We start from the raw sequence: 27,564 nt of genomic DNA, 5'->3' as shown, positions 1-27,564 counted from the left end.
CTCCAGCAGTCTACTCTTGGTCATCAGTAAAGTGTTGGAAGGGGTCAGCAGCAGCACTAACTCAGCAATAACCTGCTTACAGATGCTCAGTCTGGGTTCTGACAGGGTCACTCAGTTCCTGACCTCATTACAGTCTTGGTTCAAGCATGGACAAAAGAGCTGACTCCAGAGTTAAGAGTGAGTGCCCTTGATGTCAAGGCACCATTTGACCATGTAAGGCATCAAGGAGCCCTAGCAAAACTGTTGTCTATGGGAATCGGGGAAAACCCGCTACTGATTTGAGTCATACCTGGCACAAAGGAAGATGGTTGTGCTGGTTGGATGTCAATCATCTCCGCTCCAGAATATCACTGCAGGAGTTTCTCACGGTAGTTTCCAAGGCACCACCATCTTCAGCTGCTTCATCAGTGACCTTCCATCATGAGGTCAGAAGTGGTGATGATCATTGTAGACTGCACATTGTTCAGAACCATTCGCGACTCCTTAGATACATGTCCAAATGCAACAAGACCTGGACAAGATCCAGGCTTGACTGACCAGTGGCAAGTAACATCCACGCTACACAAGTGTCAGGCAATGACCATCTCCAAAAAGAGACCATCTAACTATCACCCCTTTGAAATTCAATAACATTACCATTGCTGAATCCCCCACTGGGGGTTACCATTGACCAGAAACTGAACTAACCATATAAATACAGTGGCTACCAGAGCAGGTCAAAGGTTAGGAATCCCCACCTCCAGAGTCCCCAAAGCTTGTCCACCATTTCTCAGCACACGTCAGGAGTGTGATGGAATATTCTCCACTTTCCCGATGAGTGCAGCTCCAACAATATTCAAGAATCTCAGCACCATCCAGGACAAAGCAGCCCGCTTGATTGCTGCCCTTTCCACCAAACGTTCAATCCCTCCACCACTTACGAACAGTGGAAGCCATATGTAACATACAAGATGCACTGCAGGAACTCACCAAGGTTCCTTAGGCTGCACCTTCCAAAGCCATGGCCAGGACCATCTAGAAGGACAAGAACAACAGATGCCTGGGAACACCATCGCCTGGAGGTTTCCCTCCAAGTCACTTGCCATCCTGACTTAGAAATATATTGTCATTCCTTCACTATTGCTAGGTCAAATCCTGGAATTCCCTCCCTAACAGCACTGTGGCTGTATTTGCACCTCAGGGACTGCAGCAGTTCAAGAAGGCAGCTCACCACCACCTACTCAAGGGCAATTAGGGATGGGCAGTAAATGCAGGCCTAGCCAACGAAGTCCACATCCCATAAACTAATTGAAAAAAGAAAGAATCAAACTAAACCCTCGCCCCATCTACCCTCAAAACAATTTGGATGAGCTTATGGACTTATTTGTCAATAACATTGAATGTTCCTGCCACACCACTTCCCTACCAAGCCAGAATTCCCCCAGGCGGTAGCGTAGTGGTATTGTCACTGGACCAGTAAACCAGCACCCCAAAGTAATGCTGAGTAAGCGATGGTGGTATAATGGTGAGCATAGCTGCCTTCCAAGAAGTTGGCCCGGGTTTGATTCCCGGCCATCGCAGTGACAATTTATTTTCGGTGACAGTCATTAACGCTGTTGCTTCACAGCGTCAGGGTCCCAGGTTCGATACCTGGCTTGGATCACTGTCTGTGCGGAGTCTGTACGTTCTCCCGTTGTCTGCTTCGGTTTCCTACGGGCGCTCTGGTTTCCTCCCACAAGTCCCGAAAGACGTGCTGTTAGGTAATTTGGACATTCTGAATTCTCCCTCCGTGTACCTGAACAGGCGCCGGAATGTGGAGACTAGGAGCTTTTCACAGTAACTTCATTGCACTGTTAATGTAAGCCTACTTGTGACAATAAAGGTTATTATTACTTCTCCCTGCCCTACCCTCAACTTGTATCTTTCTTTAGCTTCTTTCTTATCTCTCCTCCAAACTCATCTTGCCGATAAGATCCACCTCCTGCTCTTTTGGTCACATTCTCACTAAACCACTAATCATTCACCTTCCCAATCTTCCTTCGCTGGGGTATGCACCTGAATTTTCCGTTATGTACTCCCCCTTTGTATTCCTTCGATAAGTCGAGATATTGTGATCAATTCACATGAAGCTTGAGTATTGATGCACTAATAGCATAGAAATTGAATTCAAAATAATTTCCATTAAAGTAGATAGTTTACCTCCGTGAAAACCCTCTAAAAAGAAAAGTGTAATTATAATGAAACTGAGGTGGCCATTATTTTATTTTCTGGGATTTTGTGGGTACGCAATGTTTGCGAAAGAAATAGTCAGCAATCAGGGTCCAAAACGTTGTTAAAAACCACCTGTAGAATATGTTGGAAATTTCAGTTCCGTTTGTTACCGAGTAAATGTTTTTTTTTTTAAATTTAGAGTACCCAATTCATTTTTTCCAATGAAGGCAGCAATTTAGTGTGTTCAATCCACCTACCTTGCACATCTTTGGGTTGTGGGGGGTGAAACCCACGCAAACACGGGGAGAATGTGCAAACTCCACATGGACAGTGACCCAGAGCAGGGATCGAAGCTGGAACCTCGGCGCCGTGAGACAGCAGTGCTACCACTGCGCCACCGTGCTGCCCAGTTACCGAGTAAAAGTTGCTGAGATGTCTGATCTCTGTCCCAGCTTTGCTGTTCCTCTTTCATGATTTCATTACAACAAGTGACATAGCAGGTACCTAGGTGCTTCATCCCTGTGCTGTATCTTTTGCATTGTGTTCTTATTAGCATACAAATTAATATTTTGGAATTCATCAAATATTTTAATCGCATTTTTAAATGTATTTTATTCCAAGCATAGTCCAAAATACAAAAACATAAATAACCTGGGGGACATTCTCCCCAACTCACAATTTTCCAGTCTGTACAAGTACCCCCCTTTATCCCCCCACCCCACCCCCCACCCCAGTGCGGCGAACAATTCCTCAAACATGGCATGAACAATCCCCACTGTGACTCAAAGCCCTCCGCTGATCTCCTCAATTCAAACTTAATCATCTCCAACCGAAGGATGTCGTACAGGTCCCTTAGTCAGCCCGTCACCCCTAGCACCGTTGTTCACCGCCATTCCGGCAAAGTTCTTCGCCGGGCAACCAGAGAGGCTAAGGCCACGACATCAGCCTTCCTCCCCTCCAACAGCTCCGGCATTTCCGATACCCCAAAAATCGCCACCATAGAGTCTGGCCCGGCCTCTACCCGCACAATCTTTGCTACCGTCCTGAACACTCCCGCCCAGTATCTCCCCAACGTCTCACACCTAGAACCTACGCGCGAGGTTTGCTGGTCCTCGCCCACACTTCTCACACTTGTCTTCCATCCCCTGGATGAACCCACTCATCCTCGCCTGAGTCATGTGCACCCTGTTTATCACCTTAAACTGTATCAAACTCTTCCTCGCACTCGAGGAGGTGCGCAGTGCCTCACTCCCCATCCTATCTTTTCCCCCCCCCCCCCCCTCAACTGCTCCCATTTCTCCTTGATCCTCACCACTTGCGCTCCCCCCTGCTCCCCCAGCCACCTGTATATGTCCACAATCCTACCCTCCCCTTTCACGTCCGGAAGCAGCACCCGTTCCAATAGGGCGTACTTCAGAGGGCATACTTCGGCAGTCTGGGAAACCCTTTTCATGCCTTCCGTGCAACGTCCCTCACTTGTCTATACCTAAATTCACTTCCCTTTGGGAGCTCTACCCTCTCCCGCAGCTCTTCCAGACTTGTGAACTTTTCCAAATATAATTCCCTCACACTCACCAGCCCCACCTTTCTCCGCCTCTTGTACATGCCACCCGTCTCCCCCGGCTTGAACCCATGGTTCTCACACAACAATGTTAACACTGACATCCCCTCTGCCCTAAAGTGCTTCCTCAGCTGGTTCCACACCCTAATCGTGGACTGTACAAACGGGCTCTCGGTATATCTCTTCAGTGCCAGCGGTAGCGCCGCCGCTATCATGGCCCTCAGGCTGGACCTCCTACAGGATTTTTCCTCCATCCTAACCCATTCTAACCCTCCCTTTCCCACCACCATCTCACTTTATCCACATTCGCTGCCCAATAGTAGTGCAGCAGGTTCAGTAACACCAACCCCATTCTCTGCCTCTGTAGCAGGGCCCTCTTTACACTTGGTATCTTCCCCGCCCATATAAACTCCGAAATCACTGCGTTCTGCTTCTGGATAAAGGCCTTCGAAATAAAGATCTGGAGTGTCTGGAATATGAATAGGAACCTTGGCAGGGCATTCATTTTCACCACATGGATCCTCCCCGTCAGCGTCAGATGTAGCGTATCCCACCTCCTATAGTCCTCCTTTATCTCCTCCACCAACTTTGTTAAATTCCATTTGTGTAATATCGCCTACTCTCCCGTTGCCTGGATCCCCAGATACCTAAACCTATCCCTCAACTATCTCATCTAATAATCGTCCACACTCTTCTCTCCTCTTCCTGTCTCCATGCGCCTTGAATGAGACAATCGTCCCCCCCGAACCACCACCTTCCATGCCTCCCAGAATGTGGCCACCGATACCTCCCCATTTTAGTTCAGCTCCACTTAATCACCGACCGCACCTTATCGTAATAGCCCCGAGTCTAGCCTCCATCATGGCCTCTATTCCTGCCTTCAAGCTAAGTCGAACTACCAGCCAGTGCGGCATGTGGTCCGAAATTACGATTCCCACATAGGCTGCCCCCACCACTCCCACAATCACCTCTCGGCTCGCCACACACAAAAAAAATCAATTCTGGAGTATACTTTGAACACATGCAAGAAGAAGAAGTACTCCCTCTCACTTGGGTTCCTAAACTCCATGGGTCCACCATAACCATCCTTTCCATTATTCCTCCCAGCTCCTTCGCTATCTGCACCCTTCATATTGACCTGGGACTCGACCTGTGTGCACTCAGTTCCAGCACACAATTAAAGTCCCTTTCCATAATCAACTGATGTGTGGCCAAGTTTGGAATCACTCCCAGCAAGCCCCTCACGAACCCCACGTCGTCCCAGTTCGGTGCATATACATTCACTAACACCACCGGTGTCCCCTCCAACACCCCGCTCACTTGTCCAGCGCCCCTTCAGCCGCCAGCATCCTCGAGATGTATCTCGTGGCACTCATGCCTTCCACACCTACAGGCAGGCCGATGATACGCATGTTCAGCCTTTTAAATCCATTCTCCTGCTCCTCAGTCTTTGCTCTTAATGACTTGCAAAGATCCCCCAGGAGCCCCATCTCTGCCTCCAATGCCACCACCTGATCACTGTGGTCAGACATCACCCTCTCCGTCTCCCGGATCTGCCACCCCTGTGCCTTTCAGGGGTGCAACTGTTCCTTTGAGTCTTCCTGCATCTCATTTCTTTGTTGGCAGAACTCCTCTCTGATAAACACCATCAGCTGTTCCATCTGGGGGTTTTCCAACATGCGAACAACCCCCCTCATCTTTCCAATCAATACTGCACCAGAGGTCTGTTCCAGTTCCTTGGCCATGTCTTTAACCTCCTTCTGCTGGGTCTAATAACCAGCAGACATGCAACTCCCAGAGGGGAACTTCTCCTCCACACCTTCAGCTATCCTGTCAATTCTCCCGCTTTTGAATAAAAAGAGCTCAAATCCATGCCTTGGAACCGGTGTGTCCTGTGTGCAACCACTCACTCTATGGCAGCCACTGGAATTCTTAATAGCATTAAAACAATGTAGCTCAATGTCCCAAATGAAATATTCAAATGTTTTGAAATTGCTCCGAGCACTGAGCTTCACCTTCCAGGAGCGCTTACCTGGAATTTGGGCTTCATTTCCCCAAGATTTTTCCATCTGTTAGTAAAACTTTGTAAAATAATATTATAAATGTATAGATGGTTAGCACTGTTGCTTCACAGTGCCAGGGTCCCAGGTTCGATTCCCGGCTTGGGTCACTGTCTGTGCGGAGTCTGCACATTCTCCCTGTGTCTGTGTGGGTTTCCTCCGGGTGCTCCGGTTTCCTCCCCACACATCCAGAAATATGTGCTGTTCGCTGAATTGGATATTCTGAATTCTCTCTCTGTACCCGAACAGGCGTCGGAATGTGGTGACCAGCAGCTTTTCACCGTAACCTCATTGCAATGTTAATGTAAGCCTACTTGTGACAATAAAGATTATTATTGTATTATTATTATTTATTTCATTTCAATAATTGGGATTGTGTCGCATTTTGTCAACTCCAGTTTTAATAATTGTTATTCCTACTTGCAACTTAATATTCCTTTGAATTATTTGATGCAGCTCACTAAAATAACGCGTACAGGATTAAATACTTGGGAAACTGAAAAAATCTTGGCTGTCTCCTTTGCTCCTTTAATCCAACCCTGCAGCACAGATGTTGTGAAAGTCCGAACAGTCCAATTACGTGAGTTTTATTAATATGATTACTTTAACAGAAGCTTAGTATACTAAACGAGAATTTAATTTTTAGCAAATGTAGTAGTGAATTCAACAATCTGCTTTCCAGTTGCTTGTCTATAAGCATATTCCCCAGTGGTGAATGTCTAGCATTTAGATAAATCTGTGTTGTAATATTGTAAATATAAACACACGTTTACATAATTCTAATATTGATGTGTGCGTCAGATTTTTGCATCATACTAAACCCCAACGGCTTTTAATTCAAATAATCTTTCTACTTTAGATTTATTAATTACACAAATGTTCTCTATGAATAATATTTATGTAGATTTACAAGATTTTGTCATGCAGATTAACGCGCTAATATATCAGCAAATGGAGCAGTGAATTCAATAATCTGCTTGCCTATCTCGGGGAGTACCTTGGGTTTTACAGTAATAGTGATTAAACTTTACAGATAGTTTATTATATTTCTCATAGGTTGAAAAGTACAATAATTCAACTTGCCTTTCACTGATTACATTATTCGATTAAATAAGAAATAGAGTTGCATGTTTGTGCCATTAGACACAGCTGTTGCATTTATTTCTGAATGTATTATATTTTTCTTTGTTTTGACAGAATTAGCTGTGAGATCAGGATAGTAACTCATTCAAGTCTGATCGATGAACATGTTTATGGTTTAAGTTTACAGAGTAGAGGACATGGAGTGAGGAAGATTACATATGTTCTGATTTACCAAATCTATATATTTTCCTTGTAGTGGAATAAGCTTCATATTTCATCTATCCCCTTTTCTATACTGCTTCTGTGTTTTTCTCCCAAATAATAACCCTTGCAAGTAGATATTTTGACATTGGTATCATTTTAACTTATGAAATAAGATGAAGATCCTGAAATTATGCCATGGAATACTAATGTGTGAATACTTAACAGTTGGTCTGAAATTACTGTCTGCGTTATTTTAGTGAAGGTGTTCTTTTGAATGAATTAGTGACTCTGCTGGAATAGATTAATTTCAAAACAAATGCATTGGGTTTGTATCCCATGACTCAATTATGTTACAAATCTTTGTATAGTACAGTATCTAGCCATTAAGGAATTGTCTCAAGTAATATTTATCCATTGAGGTAGTGAGCCAGCAGACCAGAAAATTCTTAGTTTGAGGTGCAGATTGAGCTAAAGGATCTTAGCTGGGTACAAGTAAAGATGCTGATCTAGTCTCCATACTTGTACGGTCGAACCTATTGAAATTCCAACCCTGATCACAACTCAAAAATCCCTGCTACAAGTGCATATTTCTGAGAATCAGATAACAAGATCTGGACTAACTGTGACATTCCCTTCAATAGAAAGCTTGCTGACACTGTCATGGTTGACACATATATAATATACATTTGAATGGTGTCATGGAGTGTGCCTGGCTTGCAGTGAACCTTGCCCAGTAGATCCCACACCTTCAAGAATGAATGGACAAATAAAAAAATCAACTTTTAACCCTTCTTCCTCTCGAAAGATGTGCATTTAGGCAATTTGGACATTCTGAATTCTCCCTCAGTGTACTCGAACAGGCGCCGGAGTGTCGTGACTAGAGGATTTTCATTGCAGTGTTAATGTAAGCCTACTTGTGACAATAATAAAGATTATTATTATTCCTGAATGGGATGACACTTGTTGGTGATTTTGTGGACGTGAACAACTTTCATTAAAGCATTCATTATTCAGATGCTGCCAGATCTGCTGAGTATTCCCAACATTTTCAGACTTTATTTCAGATTTCCCAGCATCCACAGTATTTTGCTCTTGAATCATATTTGATTCTGAAGAGCATTACAGTGGAGTCAAATCCTGGCTGACATTTTTTCTATCCTTCACCTAGGAATGCAGAATTCAATTAGAATGCCTCAAGTGAGACCATTGATGCGACCATCAATTCACACGAGCCGATTAGTAGAAGTGAACAGTGGTTTTAATAATATAGATCTGTGCCTGCCTGCGACTGCTCTGTACTGAGTGTCGCCTACAGGCTGCAGGTTTATATACCACCCCCGAGTGGGCGGAGCCACAGGCGGAGCCCACAGGGGCATCAATATAGTACAGTACAATACAGTGGTGAATTGCAGTAGCCATACGTTCACCACATTCACCCCCTGTTAAAAATTGAAGTCCAGTGGGGGTGAAGTGGGCTCACATATCGAGTCTGTCCGGAGCCTTAATCGTTCTCTGTGATCACCTGAGCTCCGGCTTCGCTGCGGGCAGGGGTGTTGGACTCGTTGACTCCGGGAGCGTGTCGTCTGGAGCTTCATCACGGTGTGTCGGCGATGGGGGAAGGGGGGGGGGGGGTGTAGGCCGTGTCAGGGCGGGGGCGGTGTTCAGGATCCCCAGGGGGGCAGCTGGTAGCCCGCCGTGAGGGATTCGGTTGGTGGTGATAGGCTGTGTAGGGAGGGGCGCGTTGGTGATGGTCGCTGGGGAACCGGCGGGTGTCAGATCCCGGAGGGAAATTGTATATCCTGTCGTCCGTTGCGTTGCGCCGCATAGGCATACTGAGGGTTGGCATGTAGGAGCTGGACCCTCTCGACCAGGGGGTCGGACTTAAGGCTCCTCAAGTGCTTCCGGAGGAGGACAGGCCCCGGTGTTGTCAGCCAGGACGGAAGCGAGACCCCGGAGATGGACTTCCTGGGGAAGACAAATAGATGATCGTGTGGGATCTCGTTCGTGGCTGTGCAGAGGAGCGCCCGAATGGAGTGGAGCGCGTCGGGGAGTGGAGCGCGTCGGGGAGGACCTCCTGCCAGCGGGAAACTGGGAGACTTCTAGACCGAAGGGTCAGAAGGACGGCCTTCCATACCGCCGCGTTCTCCCTCTCCACCTGTCCATTTCCCCGGGGGTTGTAGCTTGTAGTCCTGCTCGAGGCAATGCCCTTACCGAGCAGGTATTGACGCAACTCATCGCTCATAAAAGAGGAGCTCCGGTCACTGTGGACGTAAGTGGGGAAACCGAACAGGGTGAAGATGCTGTGCAGGGCTTTAATGACAGTGGCCACAGTCATGTCGGGACATGGGACGGCGAAGGGGAAACGGGAGTACTCGTCAATGACGTTGCGATCAGTGGAGGGAAGGGGCCCTTTGAAATCGACGCTGAGGCGCTCAAAGGGGCGGGAGGCTTTCACCAGGTGGGCCTTGTCTGGCCGATAGAAGTGCAGCTTGCACTCCGCGCAGACTTGGCAGTCCCTGGTCATGGCCCTGACCTCCTCGGTGGAGTAGGGAAGGTTGCGGGCCTTGATGAAGTGGAGAAGCCGGGTGACCCCCGGGTGACAGAGCTCATTGTGGATGACCCAAAGTCGGTCATCTTGCACGCTGGCGCATATGCCGCGGGACAGGGCATGTGGGGGCTCATTGAGCTTCCCAGGATGACACAATATCGTAATTATAGGTGGAGAGTTCGATTCTCCACCTCAAGATCTTATCATTCTTGATCTTGCCCCGCTGTGTGTTGAACATAAAGGCTACGAACCGTTGGTCGGTGACGAGGGTGAACCTCCCACCAGCCAGGTAGTGCCTCCAATGTCGCACAGCTTCCACAAAAGCTTGAGCTTCCTTTTCGACAGATGAGTGTCGAATCTCGGAGGCGTTGAGGGTACGGGAAACGAAGGCCACGAGCCTGCCTGCCTGGTTAAGGGTAGCGGCAGGGCGAGGTCTGACGCATCGCTCTCCACCTGGAAGGGGATGGACTCGTCCACCGCGTGCATCGCGGCCTTGGTAATGTCTGCCTTGATGCGGCTGAAGGCCAGGCGTGCCTCAGTCGTCAAGGGAAAGATGATGGCTTTGATAAGTGGGCGGGCTTTGTCGGCATTGTTGGGGACCCACTGCGCATAATATGAGAAGAACCCCAGGCATCTCTTCAGGGCCTTGGGTCAGTGGGGAAGGGGGAGTTGCAGGAGGGGGCGCATGGGGTCGGGCCCTAGGACTCCGTTTTCCACGACAGCCGTGGATGGCTAGTCGGGTTGTGCAGAAAACGCATTTCTCTTTGTTGTAGGTGAGATTAAGGGATTGGGCGGTTTGGAGGAACTTCTGAAGGTTAGCGTCGTGGTCCTGCTGATCATGGTCGCAGGTGGTGACATTATCCAAGTACGGGAACGTGGCCCGCAGCCCATGCTGGTCAACCATTCGGTCCATCATTCTTTGGAAGACTGAGTCCCCATTGGTGACGCCGAAGGGTACCCTGAGGAAGTGGAAGAGGCGGCCGTCTGCCTCAAAGACAGTGTAGTGGCGGTCTTCCGGGTGGCTCGGAAGCTGGTGGTATGCGGACTTCAGATCTACCTTGGAGAAAACCCGGTAGTGTGCAATCTGATTAACCATATCCGCTCTGCGGGGAAGGTGGTACGCATCGAGTTGCGTGTACCGATTTATGGTCTGGCTGTAGTCTACAACCATTCAGTTCTTTTTCCCGGTCCTGACGACCACCACTTGGGCTCTCCAGGGGCTATTACTGGCCTTGATGATCCGCTCCCTCAAGAGCCGCTGGACCTCCGACTTGATAAAAGTCCTGTCCTGGGCACTGTACCGCCTGCTCCTGGTGACGACGGGTTTACAGTCGGAGGTGAGGTTCGCGAAGAGTGAGGGAGTGGCGACCTTAAGGGTTGCGAGGCTACATACGATGAGAGGGGGTAGGGATCCGCCGAACTTCAGGGTCAGGCTTCTGAGGTTGCACTGGAAATCCAGTCCTAACGAATGGAATGCAGAGATGGGGAAGGACATAGAGTTTAAAATTGGCGTACTCGACGCCCTGTATCGTGGACAGTACCCCCGGATCTGCACTGAATGTGATCCGGAAGCAAGGGAGATTGTTTGAAACACGGGGGAAACCTGGAAGGAGCAGCGCCTTACCGTGTCCGGATGGTTGAAGCTCTCGGAGTCGAACAGACAGGGCGTTTTGTGCCCATCGACCCGGACGGTCATCATGGAGTTCTTGAGGTGCTTGGGCCGTGACTGGTCGAGAGTGACCGCGCCGAGCTGCGGGTTGCCGGCGTGGTCGATGGTAGCGATGGGGGTCCCAAGATGGCGGCCCCCATCGGTCGCATGTGTTGGGCGGCGTTGAAGATGGCGGGCCCCATGAGTCGCACATGGCGGGCTGGGTTGAAGATGGCGGCCCCCATGAGTCGCACGTGTAGGGCAGAGTTAAAGATGGCGGCATCCACGGATAGCTCGAGACGGATGACGCGTCAGAAGGGGGCGTTACCGGCAGGCACGCAGCCACGCTGCGGGGTCTGCGGGCCTGTGAGTCGAGCCTGCGATTTTGGAACTTTTGGGTCGGGCCAAGCAGACTTTGGCAAAATGTCCTTTCTTGCCGCAGTCGCTGCAGGTCGTGTTCCGAGCTGGGCAACGCTGCCTCGGGTGCTGGTTCTGACCGCAGAAATAGCAAGGCGGCCCCCCGGGTTGGGCGGGCAGCCGTGCGGCACAGGCCTGGGACATTCGGCCTCTGGTCGGGTGAAGGCCGCGTATCCGGCGCCCACAAGGAAATCGCGTGGTCGAAGGGGAAAGCATTTAGGCTCTGGGAGGCTACCTCTAATGGGGTGGATAGTTTTACCGTCTCTTCTAGGTCGAAGGCGCCCTTTTCGAGCAGGCGCTGTCTGACATAGCTGGACCGGACTCCAGCCACATCGGTGTCCCGGATGACGAGTTCCATGTGCTGCGAGGCCGTGACATCCTTGTAGTTACAGTTCCGAGCGAGTACCCTCCGGCCGCGTAGATATTCCTCCAGCGGTTCCCCAGGGCGTTGACAACGTGTGGTGAGGAGATGCCGCGTGAACACTTCGTTCACCGGCCTCACGTAATGTCTTCCGGATCGCGACCGCGTCTGCGTACGTTTGACGCGTCCCCGATTAGTAAAAAGATTCTGTGGCGCACCCGGGCGTTGAGACTCAGCTTGTGTGCCTCGGTGACGGCAGGCGAGGGCGAGGAGGCGTGGTAGGTCTCAAAGCAGCGGAGCCAATGTGAGAAGATTCCTTTGGCTTCAGCTGCCTGTGTGCAAGTTCCAGTCGATCAGATTTGAGGGTGGCTTCCATTGCGATATCTTAGCTTATTAAATTTATGCGACCATCAATTCACACGAGACGATTAGTAGAAGTGAACAGTGGTTTTAATAAGCTAGATCTGTGCCTGCCTGCGAATGCTCTGTACTGAGTGCCGCCTACAGGCTGCAGGTTTATATACCACACCCGAGGGGACGGAGCCACAGGCGGAGCCCACAGGGGCATCAACATAGTACAGTACAATAAAGTGGTGAATTGCAGTAGCAATACGTTCACCACAACCATCTAACAGCACTCTTGAGAATCAAATAAGAACTTCTGGTCTCTTATCAATTTGTAGCAACTGACAGTGTTTTTAGCCATTAGTCTGTTGGGGAATCAGGACTATCTATTTTGAGGAAAAACGTAATGGAGAAAAAAAATGTTTTTAAGAGATTGCTTTCATTAAGCAGGACATTGGGGTAGAGAGAAATAGAGAGAGAGGCTCAATTACCTCATTCTCTTCAGATCCTGTAGCAAAGTTCTGAGAAGACACCGATCACAACCCAGATGCAAGGGGACCTGTAGAGAATGCCGTCATGCCTTCAGGTTTAACAGTTCTTGGAGCGACTCGCTTTGGAAACCACAGGATCTGTATAAATGAAGATCAGAAGATAGGAAGGGACTAGACAGAAAATAAAGTGCCTGTTTTAACAACTAGAATATATTTTTGGGTTGGAAACGTAATTGATTTGATCCTAATAATTTGTTTTAAAAGAAGAAAAACTGTTAAGAGGATATCAGTTTTGTTGCATTTTCACAAAATGGCAGCATATTTGATTTTAAATCTAGCAGTAAAATGCCAGACCTAAGAAAAGTGACACAATCTTTACTGACGTTGATAAAAGTTGTAAACCAAATGCATGGGTCAGAAAGCTTGATGAAATTTGCACAGCAATTGTTTCTTTAAAGTAGTACTCTACATTTAAGCACTGCAGGTTCAACTCTCCATTTTAGAATCAAGGTGACAGTGTAATCGCAGTTTGGTGCTTGTTATCACTTGGGAAAGAGCAACAAAGCTGCTGATATTCTGGAAGTTGCATCTTGGCTCCTCTAATGGCTTTGGTTTTGCAGTGAGTCACAACAACAACTTGAAACTTGGATTTCTAGAACGTTTTCAAGAAAAAACATATATCTAGGCACTGCAAAGAGATCTACCTGGGATGGGGGGGGGGGTGTCAGTGGGTGCACACCAAGCTAAAGCAGGAGGAGTGATCAGAAAGTGAATTAAGCTTTAGGTTTTATGCAGAATTCTAAAAGAGAGGGAAGGAGCTTAAGCAGGAATTTTCAGAGAGTGTGGCCCAGGCAGCTGAGGATGTAACTGCCAGTGTTGAATTGATGGGTTTGGAGGTGGGATTTGGACTGGAGATGGAGAGGGATGAGGCTACTTTAAAGCACTTTTAAACATAAAGATGAGAACTTTAAATTTGAGATGTTGGGAGAAATTGGGGATGTGGCTGGGGGGAGGGGGTAGCTGCTGAGAGTGGGAGCTGTATCAACAAGGCTGGAGGTGATAGATGAGCGGGAAACCCATCAAAAGGATGAAAACGTTACATACGGGAGCATCCAATGGTTAAATAATCAGACCATTGTATTTTTCTGTGTCCTGAAAATGGTTTTCCTAGTAATAAGGAATAGTGTGCACCTAACCTCAGGCTTCAAAATGCTACAGTCAATCATCTGAGAACCTTGGTTTACACATGCATCAGCAACCTGTGTTATCATTATAGTCCAATTCCTCACTGTCTCATGCTTTTTGTTTCTCCGTTTGTTAACTGGAATACTTTCAGGACTTTTGCAATTTTAATTTACCACTGTTGAGCTTTTTGTATTTTTTAAGGATTTGTTTCCTTTAGTATTACAGATCATAAAATCGTAAAAATGTTAGTTCACAGGAGGTGGTGTGGCTCTGTGAAAACTAAACTTAGATCGATTACCCTATCATTTTCTCACAATTCTTTGATTTTTTTTCCCAATTATTTATCCACATCTTCCCTAAAAATGTAATGGCCGCAATTCTCTGGCCTCGTTTTGCTCGAGCAAGAGTACAACGAGGCTCATGAATAGCGGGAGAGGCCAAAAACGAGAACCGCGCCGGGAGCCAAACCGTTTGTGATGCAATCGGCCTGCTCCCGTAGACAAAATTGGCCGTAGCGTGGCAAGAAGTCAATTATCACCACTTAAGCCCTATTTCCATACAATTAGAATCATAGAATCATAGAAGTTTACAGCATGGAAACAGGCCCTTCGGCCCAACCAGTCCATGCCGCCCAGTTTTTTACCATTAAGCTAGTCCCAGTTGCCCGCACTTGGCCCATAACCCTCTATACCCATCTTACCCATGTAACCATCTAAATGCTTTTTGAAAGACACAATTGTACCCGCTTCTACTACTACCTCTGGCAGCCCATTCCAGACACTCACTACCCTCTGAGTGAAGAAATTGCCCCTCTGGGCCCTTCTGAATCTCTCCCCTCTCACCTTAAACCTATGCCCTCTAGTTTTAGACTCCCCTACCTTTGGGAAAAGATGTTGACTATCTACCTTATCTATGCCCCTCATTATTTTATAGACCTCTATAAGATCACCCCTAAGCCTCCTACGCTCCAGGGAAAAAAGTCCCAGTCTATCCAGCCTCTCCTTATAACTCAAACCATCAAGTCCCGGCAACATCCTAGTAAATCTTTTCTGCACTCTTTCTAGTTTAATAATATCCTTTCTATAATAGGGTGACCAGAACTGCACACAGTATTCCAAGTGTGGCCGTACCAATGTCTTGTACAACTTCAACAAGACGTCCCAACTCCTATATTCAATGTTCTGACCAATGAAACCAAGCATGCCGAATGCCTTCTTCACCACCCTGTCCACCTGCGACTCCACCTTCAAGGAGCTATGAACCTGTACTCCTAGATCTCTTTGTTCTATAACTCTCCCCAACGCCATACCATTAACTGAGTAGGTCCTGGCCTGATTCGATCTGCCAAAATGCATCACCTCACATTTATCTAAATTAAACTCCATCTGCCATTCGTCGGCCCACTGGCCTAATTGATCAAGATCCCGTTGCAATCCTAGATAACCTTCTTCACTATCCACTGTGCCACCAATCTTGGTGTCATCTGCAAACTTACTAACCATGCCTCCTAAATTCTCATCCAAATCATTAATATAAATCACAAATAACAGTGGACCCAGCACCGATCCCTGAGGCACACCACTGGTCACAGGCCTCCAGTTTGAAAAACAACCCTCTACAACCACCCTCTGCCTTCTGTCGTCCAGCCAATTTTGAATCCAATTGGCAACCTCACCCTGGATCCCGTGAGCTTTAACCTTCTGCAACAACCTACCATACGGTACCTTGTCAAAGGCTTTGCTAAAGTCCATGTAGACAACGTCTACTGCACTACCCTCATCTACCTTCTTGGTCACTCCCTCAAAAAACTCAATCAAATTTGTGAGACATGATTTTCCACGCACAAAGCCATGCTGACTGCCCCGAATCAGTCCTTGCCTCTCTAAATGCTTGTAGATCCTGTCTCTCAGAATACCTTCTAGCAACTTACCTACTACAGACGTTAGGCTCACCGGTCTGTAGTTCCCAGGCTTTTCCCTGCTGCCCTTCTTAAACAAGGGCACAACATTCGCCACTCTCCAATCTTCAGGCACCTCACCTGTGGCTGCCGATGATTCAAATATCTCGGTTAGGGGACCCGCAATTTCCTCCCTAGCCTCCCACAACATCCTGGGATACATTTCATCAGGTCCCGGGGATTTATCTACCTTGATGCGCTTTAAGACTTCCAGCACCTCCTCCTCTGTAATATGCACACTTCTCAAGACATCACTATTTATTTCCCTTAGTTTCCTAACATCCATGCCTTTCTCCACCGTGAATACCGATGAGAAATATTCATTCAGGATCTCACCCAACTCTTGTGGCTCTGCACATAGATGCCCTTGTTGATCCTTAAGAGGCCCTACTCTGTCCCTAGTTACTCTTTTCCCCTTTATGTATCTGTAGAATCTCTTTGGATTCTCCCTTGCATTATTTGCCAAAGCAATTTCATGTCCCCTTTTTGCCCTCCTGATTTCCCTCTTAACTCTATTTCGACAATCTCTATACTCTTCAAGGGATCTACTTGATCCCAGTTGCTTATGTACGTCATATGCCTCCTTCTTCTTTTTGACCAGAGTCTCAATATCTCGAGTCATCCAGGGTTCCCTACTTCTACCAGCCTTGCCCTTCACTCTAAAGGGAATGTGCTTACCCTGCACCCTGGTTAACACATTTTTAAAAGCCTCCCATTTACCAGCCGTCCCTTTGTCTGCCAATAGTCTCCCCCAATCTACCTCTGCAAGTTCCTGTCTGATACCATCAAAATTGGCCTTGCCCCAATTAAGAATTTTAACTCTAGGGCCAGACCTATCATTCTCCATAGCTATCTTAAAACTAATGGAATTATGGTCACTTGTCCCAAAGTGATCCCTCACTAGCACTTCTATCACTTGCCCTTCCTTATTTCCCAAGACGAGGTCAAGTTTTGCCCCCTCTCTAGTCGGTCCATCCACATACTGAATGAGAAATTCCTCCTGAATACACTCAACAAATTTCCCTCCATCCAAGCCCCTAATGCTATGGCTGTCCCAGTCAATGTTGGGAAAGTTAAAGTCCCCTACTACTACCACCCTATTATTCTTGCAGCTATCTGTAATCTCCTTACATATTTGCTCCTCAATTTCCCGCTGACTATTTGGGGGCCTGTAGTACAGTCCTACCAAGGTGATCTCTCCCTTCTTATTTTTCAGTTCCACCCATATAGACTCAGTGGGCGAAGGGTCTACCGTACGTGGGTCTTCCACACCAAACCCTGAAGCGTGCGCTCCCGTTCTGGGGGCAGCCCTAGTCCCTGCCTGTTGTCCCAACCATATGGTTATCACCCATAACTCCCACTGACCGTGAGGCCTGTGGCTGTGCGGCTGAAGGCTGCAGCTAATGGGAATTGCCAATCGTGTTTAAGTGAACACTTCACACATCCCAAGTGGGTGGGCGTGCCACGTAGCATGTGAGGCCCAATACCTAGCATCCCAGGCACACCTTGATGCGTGGCTTCTGTGCTTGAAACTGCAGGAGGCGACACCATGGATGCAGCGGCCAACTTTCGATCAACTAGGGGATGGGCCCCAGTCCTGGGCGCATATCTGTGGCCAGGTTTGCGTAGGCAGGACGTGTCTGGGATGGGGGGGGAAGGGGCACGGGGCACGGAATTGGTGGTCAGACCGCATCGCGGAACAAAGTGCCAGAGGCATCACACTTGTTGTGGCGATGGTATTTTAATGTTCATTGAACAAGTGTACACCACAGCCCCGCTCTACCTGTGGTGCCACCCCACTATCTTCTCCCCCCCCCCCCCCCCAACCCCAACAACACACACCATTCCTCTCTCCCCCCAGTGATCCTCGATGCTTTGCCTTCTTTGCTCTACCGCTACGTCTAAGTGTATCCCCAGGATGCACATAAGAGGTGGAGGCAGCCGGCTGCTTACCTCATACCATGGCCTTCGATGCCTCTGGCAGGCGTCCTCTGAGGCCGGAGTACCCTGGCGCATTTGGTGGCACATGAACGACTGTGCCACCCTATCCCAGGTGCTGGCTGCAAGATGAGGCCTTATCAGAGGGGTGGAACTCAGTGGAGCTGGTGGCCACCATTGCTAGTCCATAGGATGGTTCCACGTTGCCACCCTGCGCCCCTTCCGGTCGGTGTCCAGAGGGCCCTGGGGTTCACCTCGATGCAGGGGCAGCTGGATTGAGACCTGGCTAACCCTGCGTCATCTGGCGACTCCCCAGTGTCTGCACCATGGTGTTCACTCCCTCGACAATGCTCCTCCGTGATTGGGTCTTGCTCTGCAGTGCCTCGGCAATGTCCACCTGTGACTGGGACAAGGTCCGCAACGCCTCAGCCATTCCAATCTAAGACTGGGACATGTCCCTCAGCGCCTCATCAAGGTCAGCCTGGTACTGGATCAGGTCCCCCAGCGAGTCTGACATTCTGATGAGACCCTCAGCCATGGTCGTCACGAACTATGCCATGCCTTGGGCACCACTAATGCTGCTGACGTTTTATACCAGGCTCACCACTGAGGTTGCCAACCTCGCAGTGTTGGCCTTAGTGCCATGCATTGCTGGTGACATCTCCTGCGCATGTATCCTCTGAGATTCCTCCAATCGGCTCTGGACCTGCTGAGTGTCGCTGCCATGGCCCTCTGAATGTCCCGGCCGCTCTGTAACGCCTCCATCTGCTCCGGGATAGCATGTTCCATAGGCTCAGCATATGGCTGGGGCCCAGCTGGGTCCTGGGATCCAGCAGACCTCCGACTGCTGTCTACCTGATGTGCATCAGCGACTGTGTGGTGCTCAGATTGTGCCCCAGAAGCCTGTCCACCGGGGTGCATGTCTCTGCACAGGTGGAGGGTGACAGCTGTGATGCATCGATTGTGGCATCCTCGGAGTTATCTTTCAATGTGGTCTCATGGGAACGGGAGTGGGCCACACCGGGTGGGCTGCGCCGTCAGCTGGAGAACCTGCGGGAGAAAGAACACGTGGTCAATGGGGGGGATAGTTCAGTCTGTATAGCATTAACAACTCACATTTGACAGGTCCTCCGGGCTGGGCCCCCTGGCATGCACCAACCTCCGCATTGCTAACCGCTCTGTCCTCATCCACTCCCGTAACCTCCAGGGCCCATTCCTTGAATATCATGAGGATTCTTATGGCCGGTCTGGGCCCTCACCCAACTTGTGGGACAGCTTCTCCTGCGGAGAGAAAGAAGGAATCGTTAGCCGCTTGTGCAGTTCACATTTTATGGGCGGGGGTAGCGGGGTGGTAGGTATGAAAGAAGGTCTGGGAGGAGTGTGCGAAAGGTGGGTTGGGAGTGAAGGGAGTGTGGTTGGGGAGGGGGGGGGCGTGCTGATCGTGTGGTGGTGGGAAGGTTTTGGCGGGGGGCGGGAAGAGAGAGGGTGGTGTCAACTCATGCATGCAGCCCGGTCAAGGTTGTTGATCTTGCGGCACAAGAGGCCAGTCCTAGTCACGCTTCCCGAACTGATGAGCACTGCCACTTCATTCCAGGCGGCACTGTCTGCCCTGTAGCTCACCCTCGGGGTATAGGAGATCCCTCCTGGCCTCGACTGCATCTTGGAGCCTCCCCAGGTCCGCGTCTCCTAAACCTTGGGGCCGGTCATCTCGGTGCCATGGTTATGAGCTGAGTGGGGTTGGCTGTGGAAGTGCTGTTTAAGCGCTTCTACACCTTGTTAGCTGGGGGCTGGTGAGTGTGTTTCTGGCGAATCGGCTGATGAGCCTTCATTTGCGGTGTGAAGCCGGAGGGGCCTCCTTAAGTGGACCAATTAACATATTGTCATGCTGGCCGCGCCGGGAAGCTTGCAGCAGTTCCCGCTCGCTCCCACAATAAGAAATCTTTCTGGAGAATCATGTCCAACAATTCCGCTTCTATCGTCATTTTCTGCTGGAACGTTTCTTGTCCTGACAATTATATGCACTAACGATAATTTTCCTAACTTCCCCCTTTGTTCTTTTGCTGCTGATCTTGAATTTGATGCCCTTGGATAGCAATTCATTGGCCTCGCTTTATTGAAGCCCCTCAATTTTGAACACCTGTGATAGATCATGTTATTCTGAATTTTTAAAAAAGTTTGCTTACTTATCAAACAGAAAAAACCTCACTGTTCTGTAACTTGAATGTTTAGTTGCTGACTTATTTGTGCAACCCTTCCTATCATTGTGTGCAAGAAATATTCATCAGTTAGGTGAGGTGAACCAAATCAAATGAAAGATACAGTAAATTAAAAAATGTTAATTTCTTCTCTTTATCCCCTTAAAGTAATCTATTTCCATTGCAATAGTTTTGGTGAAGCGTTGTGTAGAGTATATATTCATGCAAAATTGGTAATTTTTTGCTAAATAATTTACATGGTAAAGAAATAGACATATGCATTACTTTTAAATTTGTGATTCTGCAGCTTCAGTTAGCATTGGAACTCTCCAAGATTTAACACGGATCTGCATTCGTCGGACTCTTAAAAATACAATAAATCAGGACAAGTCAAATGGTGGTGTTCCTCCAAAGACTCTTTCTAGATTTAAAAGAAGGCGGATCCGCAGGCGACGCATGGATGCAATTGTTCTTGTTGATAAGCAGGTTTTTGCAAGTCGAATTTCAAATCCTTTTGATAACAACAATAATAATGGTGAGGACATGGAAGATGTTAGGAGAGATGATGATGAAAAGGAGTACAACGACTTTAAACCTGAACCTCCATTAAATCTGCTTCGAGAAAAAATCCTCAGTTTGCCTTTACCTGAGCCATTAAAATTATACCTACTGTATTACAGAGATAAATAAGTCTAGGAAATGACTACTGGTAATAACTGTAATATATTGCACATAAGCTAAAGTTTCAAAAATATAGGGGGACATATACTGCAATGAAAAAAATAAGTGAGCACTTTTACAGTCTTGGTTGATTAGCAATTTCCTATTAATAGTTAACTAAATTGACTAGTTTCATTTAAAAAAAGATTCTAGCATTATCCATGTAGAGTATTTGCAAAACTTTATGCTTGGCTCTGCTGTACATTACTGCATCATTTATGGCACTTCTTTAAAACTACATCCAAGATGAATAGAAAAATGTAATATGACTATCCCTGTAAAACTGTTTCCAGTTGCTTGTATCTTGTCCGTATAACAAAATATTGTAATTTGTATTAACTTACTAGTTGAATATTTAATACTGTTTAGTTAAAGATGGTAGATTTTAAGTACAGTTCTGTGCTTTATATGCCAAAATTGTTTTTAATGCAATTGTTAAGATATAACTTTAGAAATTCTTTTCAGATTAGCTTCTTAATTTAAAAAAATGTTTTTAAAAATATATAATTTGTTACTGCTCTAATATTTTCATATTTTTGCAGATTGCTTGGTAGATGAACTGGTGTACACAAGTACTTGTTTAGACATTTCTCTGCAATAAATAAAACAATAAAAGTTGGTACACAGGTAACCTGTTGTCTTATCAATGTTAAACATTTTTAAAATGCACACTTTAGACCAGGAGTGTGCAAACGGTAGCATTGGGGCAGCACGGTAGCATTGTGGATAGCACAAATGCTTCACAGCTCCAGGGTCCCAGGTTCGATTCCAGCTTGGGTCACTGTCTGTGCGGAGTCTGCACATCCTCCCCGTGTGTGCGTGGGTTTCCTCCGGGTGCTCCGGTTTCCTCCCACAGTCCAAAGATGTGCGGGTTAGGTGGATTGGCCGTGATAAATTGCCCATAGTGTCCAAAATTGCCCTTAGTGTTGGGTGGGGTTACTGGGTTATGGGGATAGGGTGGAGGTGTAGACCTTGGGTAGAGTGCTCTTTCCAAGAGCCGGTGCAGACTCGATGGGCCGAATGGCCTCCTTCTGCACTGTAAATTCTATGATTCTATGAAACTGACTTTGCAGCCTGTTCCACCATATCCAGAAACTCTGTTATATTTGTATTTGCTGATTTACCTTAGTTCAAGTTCATTAGGATTCTTGGTTCTTCTGCCTCATTAGTTAATAAGTCACAAATCGACAAGAATATGTTGGTGTTCACTACTTCAATATACATGCAAGTTAGGAGGAACATTGATTTATACTTCATATGCAACCTGTGCAGGTTTAATATACATACCCAAGCAACCACAAAGTCAGCAGGTTTGAACATATCTACTTTAGACTTTATTTTCTATCCCTCTTTTGCTGATTTCTTTTTCTTTGATAAGATTTTTCTTTGGGCAGCACGGCAGGACATAAGGATAGCACTGTGGTTTCACAGCGCCAGGGTCCCAGGTTCACTGTCTGTGGGAAGTCTGCACGTTCATCCCATGTCTGCGTGGGTTTCCTCCGGGTGCTCCGGTTTCCTCCCACAGTCCAAAGACGTGCAGGTTAGGTGGATTGGCCATGATAAATTGCCTTAGTGACCAAAAAGGTTAGGAAGGGTTATTGGGATACGGGATAGGGTGGAATGGCCTCCTTCTGCACTATATGTTTCTATATTCTATAAAACTAAAGCAGAAATTTGGCCAGGAACTGGGATTAAGACCAATTCTGGATTCCTGTCCATCTTTACAGCTGCTTGAGTTCCACCAAAGATGACAGGTGAAGTACAATAGATTGATTCCCATTGAGGTAGACATGATATGTAAAGAATGAAAATGCATAAGCAGATGTAATTTCAAAGGTTTGTGCTACAGCGACTCTGAGGCGCTTGCTTGTCGCTGACATCCAGATTTTTTTGGCAAAGCAGACAGGATTTAAAGTTTAATTGGTAAAAATGTATTCTTAAAACAATTTGTCATTTAATGTTGGCAGCACAGAAACAGTTGGTCACACTATGTACTGGCAATTTTTTGAGTGTACAGCTTATTTGCGTCTTCCCTACCATTCATTTCCTTGAGGCCAAAGAACCTGCTAAAATGAATCAATTTATCTAACTGGAAATTTGTTCCGGCTCAGGTTTGCATCATTATGTGTGAATGTTATGACATGCTGTATTTGTTGATAAGAACTAAACTTGCCATGTTCATTTCAGTCTAAGTGCACTATGGTGATACGTGAGTGCCAATTTAAACAGTCAACCCCAACGGTGAAAATTAACTATTACCTGTGCAGAGTCTCATTCCTTCAGCTTTTAATGATTTAAAATTTTGAATGTAATATTTTACGTTTTGGTCTAAGTTTCACTTTGCCTTCTCCTTTCTTTCCTTCCCATTATTTCTTTCTTTTGACATTGGGTTCACCCACTTCAGTCTCCCTGCTCGTCAATTCACAATATTTCAATCTGATTGGTTGAAGAGACACATGGTGCTTGTGTTGTTCACTCGGGTCTCAGATGCCCTATTTCCCTTGCTGCAACATTACCAACTTGCAATTTCAGCAGTTTGCGTACAAAAAAAAGCTAAATGCATTTCATAAGGTCACGACGGAGTCCACAGCGAGTCGTTCAAAGAAACTTTGTTTATTTCCAATAACTGTTATATACATCACACGGTATATCCCAATTGAATATGCCTTGCCAGTGCCTAACTGGCTGGCTTTATATACAGTGCAACTATACATTGTTTAGAGAACCCCCGTCCCTTTAAAGGGGGAGCTCATATTCTGGAATTTTAACGGGGAATTTAGCATCATGTCCGTTTTTGTTTTCCTACGGTGGCTGCTCCATATTTGGGATTATATAAAATGTGCTGGACCTGTTCTGGCCCTCTTGGTAGGGGTGGAATCGTTTTCTCGGTTTCCTCCGTGTTGGAGCGGCCTTTCTGCTGGGCTGGGCTGGGCTGGTGGTAAGCATTTCCACTGATGTGGGGAGAGGGTGTTCTTGGTGTCAAGTGATTGGTGCCCTCAATGTATTGTCTTGTATTTTGATATTGGACCCATTGTATTGTCCTTTGTATTTTGATACTGTTAATAAATCAAAATATTCACGGGGAAGTTAACTGTTTTCTCCCCGTCAGATACTTGCGGTTTATAACAATGCAATACAACAAGAAAAACATGCTAGATAAAAACAGAAAATGTTGGAAAAACTCAGCGGATCTGGTAGCATCCGTTGAGAGATGTGCAGAGTTAACGTTTGGCAGTAGGTGCCCTACCACAGCAAATTTGGCCCAAAACATTGACACTTGAGGTGCCACATTGTCAGTACTAATTTTAAAAGAAACGTTACTTTGAACGTTTCCACTACCCTTTTGAGTAAACTGCTTCCTAACACCCCTGATAGACTTAACTCTAATTTTAAGATTGTGCTGTCTTGTGCTGGGCTTCACAGAAAGAAACCCTTTCTTTGGAACTGCACTATTAATTCCTTTAATCACCTTAAAACACTTCAATTAGATCATTCGGTAGATAATTCTTTTGATGTTTTGGCAAAAATTCTTCCCTCAACCAACATCACAAGAAATAGATTGATGTTTAGAATTCTTTGTATGCATAACACTTCAACGTGCCAGAGGATACAAAAACAATTACGTCTGTGGTATCTTATGACGGATTTTTACAAAACATGAATCTTGTACACCTTAAAATTGTAACATACTGAAACATTGATTTTAAGTATATTTGCAGTAACCATTTCATGCTTACATTCAGTTCTGTGGGCCACTGATTTTAGATCATTTAGCGATAACAAGATCTTTTTTAAAAAATCTAACCTTCAGCGAGCATCTTAAATTTTTTGAGGGGCAGAAACATTTTGACCACTAGGCGGCTCCTATAAGCAAACAACACGCCAAGTTGTTAAAATTAACAGCAAATTTAAAGTAAAACAAGGAATACATTATCATCTGCGCGGACAAATCAATGTGCCTAATGCACTAATTTGTAAAGTTTGCGTTTTCTGAAGACTATGACATTTTCAAATAAAATAGTCACAAATATTGTAAGTTATATTTGGCATTTAAAATAGCGTAATGTATTTACATATGAATAGTATTAGTGATTATTCCCTATGCCTATAATAGTGCATTCGTTCAATAATTCTCAAGAGACTGCATTGTGTGGGACTGGCGTCTTGAAATGACCGGGTTGAAACTGACTGGTTTGATAGGGTACACGTGCCTCCCACAGGCTCTGCCTGGAACTTTAGTTGGGTTTGAATCTGACCACTGGCGCTTGGGTGGAAAGTACGCTGGGCGCCCCTTCATCATGCTGGCAAAAGGTTTCGTGTTTTTAGTCCACGTTATTCTGTTTTCTTCACCCATGTGCTCGTCTTGCCCAAGCCGGTGCCTTTGCTTTCGGACGACGGTGCGGTGCATGCATTTAATGCTGGAAAATGTCCCTGAGATTTCTGCACAGACAACTATCTTGTAAGTAGCCTGTTGTGCTCCATGCAGCCTGTTTTTTTTTTTTGCTCATTGGATTTCGGATCAGCGGCAGATCCCGAATTTCGTGAATCAATTAAAAAAGCATTCAAAGTACATGTTTTTGTTAATAAGGCATTGTCACGGATTTCGGCTAGTTTCAGTTTAACGATTCGGGCTGGGTCGATTTAAGTGCAATCTTTAAAATTTGACCGTGGGTAGTGGAACTTAGGAGATGTGAGAGGAGAAGTTAAACACTGGAGAAACTTAAAACAAAGATTTACCAAAATGAAAAAGTATTTCTTCAAAAGGTATGCCTACATTCGAAATACTAAGTGGCGCGTTCTCTGTTTAGCATCCAGGACGTTAAAAAAAAAGCTGGTTTTCCATGAACACAATAGTTACTTAAGCAGTACTGGGAAAAATGTTGGGAGCGTTTTATTTCTTCACATTTTGTTTTGGATTTTTTTTCCATTGAGGTTTACCAGATGTGTACCTTTCCCCTCTTGAGGGATGATCCATTAGAATTCTATTTCAATTTTGTTGGGATGTAGCTGCAATCACTGATTACCTAACATGCCCAGAAATTCAATTGCAAATTCAATGCCTGCGAAAAGTTCGTGTCACACATTTGTGTTTTTTAGCTACGGGACTGAATGTTTCTCGGGTCCATGCATGACTAGTTTCATGAAATGTGCTGCTAAGAGATCACATTGGTAGTAATAAGGCTGTAATTTTCATTCATTCAGACATTTATTACTGATTTTGGGGATTAAATGAAGCCTGGTAATTCCGAAAATAGACATTTAAGATCTGAGCTTGGTACAAAAATCAGCTTCCCTTGACTATCAGGAAGCAAAAATTAGCCTTCCACCCAAAGTACGATGCCAGGTCAGTGAGCAGCATTTCACTGTTGGGTTTTTAGTGGAAAGCGCATGGGTGGCACAGTAACACAGTGGTTAGCACAGTTGCTTCACAGCTGCAGGGTCACAGGTTCGATTCCCGGCTTGGGCCACTGTCTGCAGAGTCTGCACGTTCTCCCCGTGTCTGCGTGAGTTTCCTCTGGGTGCTCCAGCTTCCTCCCACAGAACAAAGATGTGCAGGTTAGGTAAATTGACCATGCTAAATTGCCCTTGGTGTCCAAAAAGGTTAGGTGGGGTTACTGGGTTAGGGAATAGGGTGGAGGTGTGGGGTGCTCTTTCCAAGGGTCCGGCGCAGACTCGATGGATCGAATGGCTTCCTTCTGCACTGTAAATTCCATGTGTCTATGTATAGGATACCAGCATGTACTCTGGTATTTTCAATTGGTTCACAAGTAGTGAATAGTGGTTACAACATTGAATTTCATAGTTTTAAAGAGAAAAAGTTATCCAGAAGTTCAAAATTACACCAGTGGATTCTAGATTTCACTACTTAACTTTATTCCATCAGTTCAGTAGTAAGCAATAGAAAATTGAATGTCCCTGCAGTATTCTTCACTAACTTTGATTTTGGATGTGTGACGACAATATTCCAAATGGGGTCTGACCAGAGTCTTGTACAACCTCAGCAGTATATCCCTGTTCTTGTATTCTAACCCTCTTGACATGAATGCTGACATTGCATTTGCCTTCCTAACTGCCAGCTGAACCTGCATGTTAACTTCAGAGATACCTGAACCAAGACCCCTAACTCCCTTTGTGCTTCAGATTTCTGAAGCCTTTCCCCATTTAGAAAATAATCTGTGCCTCTATTCTTCCTACCAACGTACATAACCTCACACTTTTCCACATTGTATTCCATCAGCCACTTCTTGGCCCACTGTTCTGGCCTGTCCAAATCCTTCTGCAGCCTCCCCGCTTCCTCAACACTACCTGTCCCTCGACATATCATTGTATCATCTGCAAACTTAGCAACAGTGCCCCCAGTTCCTTCTTCCAGATCTTTAATGCATAACGAGAATAGCTGTGGTTCCAACACTGACCCCTGTGGAACACCACTATTCACTGGCTGCCATCCTGAAAAAGACCCCTTTATCCTCACTCTCTCTGCCTTCTGCCAGCCAGCCAATCCTCTATCCATGTTGGTACCTTGCCCCTAACACCATGAGCTCTTATCTTATTTAGCAGCCTCCTGTATGGCACCTTGTGAAAGGCCTTCTGGAAATCCAAATAGATCACGTCCACTGGTTCTCCTTTGTCTAACTTCCTCGTTACCTCCTCAAAGAAG

At 46.4% G+C, this 27,564-nt stretch overlaps 2 protein-coding genes and 1 non-coding gene across 7 annotated transcripts in view; all 3 read left to right on the top strand.

Annotated features, from left to right (window-relative positions):
* The window catches only part of LOC140428456 (protein-L-isoaspartate O-methyltransferase domain-containing protein 2-like), a 30,596-nt gene extending 9,062 nt beyond the window's left edge, over positions 1-21,534 (top strand). For 3 of the 5 annotated variants that reach the window (XM_072514934.1, XM_072514933.1, XM_072514935.1), the window contains 2 exons: positions 6,268-6,391; positions 20,491-21,534. In XM_072514934.1, coding sequence (XP_072371035.1) covers positions 6,268-6,391; positions 20,491-20,873 — 507 coding nt within the window. In that variant the 3' untranslated portion in view covers positions 20,874-21,534. Of the gene's footprint in view, positions 1-6,267; positions 6,392-7,008; positions 8,048-20,490 lie in introns of those variants that run through there. The other 2 variants (XM_072514936.1, XM_072514937.1) reach the window with 2 other exon arrangements.
* trnag-ucc (transfer RNA glycine (anticodon UCC)) lies at positions 1,488-1,559 on the top strand. Its single transcript has one exon. It is a non-coding gene; the product is annotated as a tRNA-Gly (tRNA).
* A 3,595-nt stretch (positions 21,535-25,129) lies between the features above and the next one.
* Positions 25,130-27,564, top strand: part of LOC140428455 (peroxidasin homolog) — a 323,476-nt gene continuing 321,041 nt past the window's right edge. The window contains 1 exon segment of the mRNA XM_072514932.1: positions 25,130-25,362. Within this exon segment, the coding sequence (XP_072371033.1) occupies positions 25,202-25,362 (161 nt within the window). The 5' untranslated portion in view covers positions 25,130-25,201.

The sequence above is a fragment of the Scyliorhinus torazame genome, chromosome 8, assembly GCF_047496885.1.
Source record: "Scyliorhinus torazame isolate Kashiwa2021f chromosome 8, sScyTor2.1, whole genome shotgun sequence".
In the NCBI taxonomy this organism is placed as follows: Eukaryota; Metazoa; Chordata; class Chondrichthyes; order Carcharhiniformes; family Scyliorhinidae; genus Scyliorhinus; species Scyliorhinus torazame.
This window is presented reverse-complemented; position numbering and strand designations above follow the sequence as displayed.